General features: G+C 34.9%; 1 protein-coding gene across 1 annotated transcript; it reads left to right on the forward strand.

Annotated features, from left to right (window-relative positions):
• The first annotated feature begins 1,020 nt into the window (after nt 1–1,020).
• LOC108679397 (V-type proton ATPase subunit F) lies at nt 1,021–5,389 on the forward strand. Its single transcript, XM_018168014.2, has 5 exons — nt 1,021–1,190; nt 3,066–3,147; nt 3,492–3,574; nt 4,065–4,190; nt 4,912–5,389. Exons 1-5 carry the CDS (start codon nt 1,140–1,142, stop codon nt 4,939–4,941), a joined length of 372 nt encoding a protein of 123 aa, XP_018023503.1. The 5' UTR covers nt 1,021–1,139; the 3' UTR covers nt 4,942–5,389.
• The last annotated feature ends 451 nt before the right edge of the window (nt 5,390–5,840 follow it).

The following is a 5,840-nucleotide window of genomic DNA, read 5'->3' on the forward strand; positions in this document are numbered from 1 at the left end:
TCTTCCTAATCTCAGTTTCTGAGTTTGGAACCTACCAGCAACAGCTTTTGCGTTGCAGAAAGATAACAATTAGGAGCACGTGTCTCGATTAAGCTTGGACTTGCTTGTATTTTTGTTGAGTTTCACAATTAATAAAGAGCTATCTCTGTTTTTTTTCATCGGTTGGATATTATAACTATCCCGATATTCAGATTAGAGTTAGCAGCCAATTAGATTAGGGATTTGTTATGATTTGTATATGCGTAAGGAGAAAAATCCTCTCACAACACAGATTAATTCCTGCAAAAGAAAAATTCGCTACCCTTGGAGTGAATTCTTTGTAGATTAAAACCGCTTAAGGTTTCAAATCGGTGATTTTCAGGACAAGCTTGCATGCGAAAGGAAAGGAACTATTCACATCCCTAGTTAATAACACTAGTAATTAATAGTTTCACAAATATCGATGCTTTCTTTGGTAAAGTAGTGCCAACGTAGCAGACTAGGCAAATTATTTGCATCTTGGCATGTCAAAAGCATCACATATTGGTGAGTCGCTAACCCAAAATTCGAATCTTGCTGCTTTCGAACCCAAACTCTCTGCTCTAATTTTGGCGCTCGACCTCCGGTCGCTCGCCCGCACATATATCCCAAGCAAAATGTTCCTTGGTAAAATTGTATTGATTTGCCCTTACAGCATTACGAAGTGGCTGATCTCAATAGCCACATAACCATATTACCTTATGAGAAGTAATATGAATCAAGTAATTATGTACTAAAATTCGTTCCGAAAAAAAGTGTCCCAGCAATTGTCTATGAGTGAAACATTTTCTGCTCATTCATTAGTCATTCTTGTATATTATGAGGCTTGAACTCTTTGTGTTGAAAAGAGTGCTTGTGTTGAAACAGTGAGAATAAAACGATGGACAATTCTATAATTGGAATTCTAGTTAAAAGTTTTATTAATCATCCATATAATATAAAGTGTTAGATTCTTTAACACTCACTGAACAGCATCTAATGCATTTATGAATCGGTCATGTGAGCCAGCTGAGCTTTAAACTGGCATCAGCTGAGCGTGAGCTGTTGTAAACATACCCCTAACTTAAGCCTTTGTTTACTTCGCGCCACAGTGCATTAGATTTTGTATAAAACGTGCCATCATGGCTGTTGCAGCTGCGCAAGGAAAACTCCTTGCTGTTATTGGTGATGAGGTAATATCAATACTCTGAGTTATTTATGACATTTTGAGAATTTAACTTCATTTTTATTCACATTCGCAATTTGGCCTATAAATAATAAACTAAGCCACTTGCCGCTGTGGTCTGTGGAAAATTGATTAGATATTCAAATTTATAAAGAGATTATTTAATGCACCTTCATTGTATCTTATGCTTTTAGAAGGTCTTGATAATTCATTTGCCTCTAGTCTAGTAAGTCTTAGTCTTTACAATTGTATAACATGCTACCACCTAAAAATTAGGCTATGAAAGCTAAACAGTAGCTGTGGCCTGTGGGAGAAATCCATGCTGGAAAAACTTGCAGAAGCCACCCATGTGGCTGTATCTATGTTCAAGATGCAACTAGAACTTTCCCAAATTCTCACTATTTCTAGAACTACCAGATTCAGATTATCTATCTAATTGTTGACCAAAGTGTACAAATATGTATAATCTGGCAACAAGATTCTAAATTGATTAAAAACTCATGATGGTAGCCATAATTTTGTATAATTAATAGAAATTTTCCAATCTACAGCAAAAATGCATGCTAGAATTGTTAAAGAATTCTATGGGAAGGAACCTTCTTAATTAATTTTTGATCTAATTTGATATTAATAAATGCAATTTTTATTATTATTTTTGCATAATATTCTGTATTGTCTGATCTTGTTTAGATTTTGTTAAACCTGCAGCTCTGATTTGTTAATGAAATATCTTGTTTCTATCAAAGCAGGCATGGAATTATCTCTACTTGGCCAGTCGCAACTGTATTTTTTGAGCTGTGGGTTTATGGGTTAGCCAGCTGTGATTCCATTTCTTTGAGCCTTGAATTCCATTTCTTCAAGCCCCTAGCCGTGTATTCCATATCTTGGCCATAAAAAGCCATTTACAAGTCTGTCAAGTCACGAACTTATTTACAAAGTCTCTGCACGTACCTATTAACCCAAATCTCTAATTTTACCCTAAAATAGTCAAATGGCAACAATAACATTTGTCCTTACTGTTAGTTATACACAGGTTAATGCAGTCTGACCACTCTGACATGACTGCAAGTCTGCAACTATGGGCAATCTCCAACAAAACATTTAGGTTGACTTGTTACTGTTAGCATTACTTTCTTGACTATGTTCTGCAGAATATTTTGGTGGGACCATTAAAGTAAGGTAGATTGCAGAAGTTGAAAATTTTTTCAAAATGACATGTTTGCAAAGTGCGAAAAGTGTGTTTTTCAATTGTACAAAATTATATGACAGCAGAGCCCCGAGACTTCATACCTACTTAAATTATAGGATGTTAGAGCCACAATATTCGAGAAAAAATTAGGAATTTTCCTGACCAATATCAAAGGCTGGCAAAGCCATACTGTAAAGAACAGCAAGATTTGGTTTTTTAGCCAAAAATTTTGACAACTAATTAAAAATTGTGACCTAAATGTTTTTACTCATTCTAAACTTTAAAAGTTAGAAATAGGTACTACAAGTGGAAACTATAATTTTATGTCGTCTCAAATTAAGGCTAGCTGCATTGCTTGGTGTGAATGCACATAGCTAATTGAGGAGGACATGCTTAAGTTTGTCACACCAATAGCATTTGAAATTTTCAAATGAGTCCTCTCAAGAATTTTTTGTATAAATCAAATGTAGTAAATATTGAGCTTGAGCTAATATTTTAAATTTTATATTGTGATACCTTTGATCTGGTCCACCATAATAAACTAATGACTTTAACCTTAGCCCGTTTGTTGTTTTCAATAAGAACATATGACTTAATTCCCCATGGTTGCTTACTGAATTGCATGGCCATGAAGCTTCACCTTCCATAAATGCAACATACTTAATTCAAAGTAACATTATCACCATTCAACAGGACACATGTGTTGGCTTCCTATTGGGAGGAATAGGAGAGTACAACAAGAAGAGAGATCCTAACTTCCTTGTTGTTGACAAAAGTAAGTCTTGCATTTGTAACTTGAATATTGAGTGTATTAATAGATTCATCTTTTAATTTCATTCACACCTATAATATTATTTTAAATAGGGCTATGATGCTGTGCTAAATTTAAAAATCATTGGTGATTGGTCAATTGAGACTTAATGTGGTATTGACTAACTATTGGTATAACTTCCTTGTTGTTGACATGAGTACCTAAGTCTTGCATTTGTAACTTGAAGATTGAGTATTAATAGATTCAATCTTTTAATTTCATTCATACCTTGTATCTAATTTAAAATTTAAAAAAATTTTATTTCTAAGAATATACTATGAGTATACTGAAGTTTAATTGTTTTGCAGATACAAGTATTCAGGAAATTGAGGATACTTTCAAGAAGTTTGTGAAACGTGAAGACATTGATATCATCCTCATTAACCAGAATGTGAGTTTATACATACTACCTTGATAGATTTACTCTACCCTACTGCCTGCATTGACAAATATCCTTAATTGGAATAAACTTTCAATTACATTGTTCCATTTCTAATCAAGTGCCAGTTTCTATGTGTGTCAATGCTGGTAAATATTCTGAAATGAAAATTTTTTATTAATGTTCAACTTTTTAAAAAGAAATTCCAAGCACACTGATTGAATTTTTATTTTGATAGTAAGTAAGGAGATAATTCTATATAATATCATTAATATGGTACCTATTTAGGTTCATATTTCTATTATTTTCTCAAAATATTTACTTTAATGAATAATTTACATTTTGAAATAAAGAATGTTCAGATGCCCATTCAACTTTACCAATTTTTGTATTTTTTTGCTGTTGTAATTAGTGTTTGAATTGGAATAGTGTTTGAATCCAAGTTTCCAATAAGTATAGGATTAATTATGATGATAACTCATAATTATTTATCATAATTCAGATAGCAGAGCAGATCAGGCACCTCATAGATAGTGACAATGACAACGCACTACCTGCAGTGCTTGAGATCCCCTCCAAGGATCACCCATACGACGCTTCTAAGGATTCGATCCTAAGACGTGCAAAGGTAAGTTGTTGTTGTTGTAATTGCCCATCCTGGTAGTTGCAAGTAGATATGGTAGGGGAGGGAGATAGGTAAATTTTTCAGGGCACTAAGGCCTCAGGTACATAACTCTGGCTTGCTGACCTGCCAGAACCATTTGAAGAGGTATTAAGCACTGATATTGCTTCGTTGTGTCATGAACATGCAGCCGGTTGTCACCATTAATCATGTAGCATAGGTATGGCAAATGTATATTAATGTACGTATCCTAAGTCTCGTCATGAATTAGCAAGATCTGTTCAATGCAATACATTGTTTCCATTCAGTGCCAAGGTATAAACACATTACTTTCACTTCTAGGATTTACACTATTCAACAGTTAGAATTAAAAAGTATTTTTTGCCGAAATCCGAGTCACTGATGATAAACAACTTGTTGATGAGGCAATCAAGGGAGTAGCCACTACATTTATCCTGCATTCTAAGCAACGCTGCTCATTGCCTTTGATACAGTAGACTGCTCATTAAGGTGTAATTTTTATTGAAAATTTGTGTGTTCATTTCGGTTCATCTTGGACATTCAATGGCACGTAAATGTGGCTGGAATCTCAACTGTCGATGCTGATGAACACATGTTTCTAGGTACTTTCTGTCCCATATAGAAAGTTTTCCACGGAATTGTTGGAATGTAATTGCTTTGTTCCTCTCTAATAGTCTTTCGTAATAATTTTAAATATTTTATCCAGGGTCTGTACACCGCCGAAGACATGCGGTAAACTCGTCTGCTACCTCTCGCATCAGCCACATTCCTGTCGTCTAAGCCGCCTATTGTGTATGAAGAAAAAAAGCACGATAGTTTTACCCATTTATGTCGCCTACATGATTGTTGATAGTAGGCTTTGTGGCATGCATTGAGCGCCCACGTGTTGGTGTGTAGGCTGTCATAATAATATTAATGTGCAATGTATTTATATAGAGGCGAGGAATAATTTTATTTCTTTCGTGTTCCAGGTTTCCCTGTAATGTCATAGCTGCATTTCAATATTGTCCCTCAAATGTTTTTTGCTGAACTTTTTTTTCACTAATTTCTTGAATGCCTGCAATTTCTTGAATGCAATGCCTTGGCCTGCAATTCAAAGTTATTCTAGTCTGTATTACTTCTGGCTTTGTGAGACCAATTGAAATTCGCATTTCATGAAGTTCTGTATATTGACCCTTGCTGAATATTAGTTTCATTGTTCCAACTTCATGGATTTCAGTAGAGGATAACCTATTTTCTTGCAGCTAGTGTAACTTTCTCCTGGCAAACAGAATCCTTACTATGTTGTATTAACGCAGGCTGCTCTTTTTGAAACGCTGAGCTCGCTTTCAATGATCCATCAAATGAAAAATGAATAATTCTAGCTGTCACTTGCATGTCATTCTCCTATGATCGGTTTAGTGATGGCAATAGCAATGGAACGAACATACGGAGTTGATTAGTCCGAAACGGTCCGATTGCTAATTTTTACCGCTTGCTGAAGCTTCGAACAGCCAATCACTGCTCCAATCCTGTTTTTAACCACTGCGACATTTATGACCAGGACATTTTACAGCTATCTATGATCAAACCCGTAAATTACGGTTTCAACTTACACACTCGGAACTATAACTGTAAGGTCAAAGCAAACAAAAA

The sequence above is a fragment of the Hyalella azteca genome, unplaced genomic scaffold, assembly GCF_000764305.2.
Source record: "Hyalella azteca isolate HAZT.00-mixed unplaced genomic scaffold, Hazt_2.0.2 contig5139, whole genome shotgun sequence".
In the NCBI taxonomy this organism is placed as follows: domain Eukaryota; kingdom Metazoa; phylum Arthropoda; class Malacostraca; order Amphipoda; family Hyalellidae; genus Hyalella; species Hyalella azteca.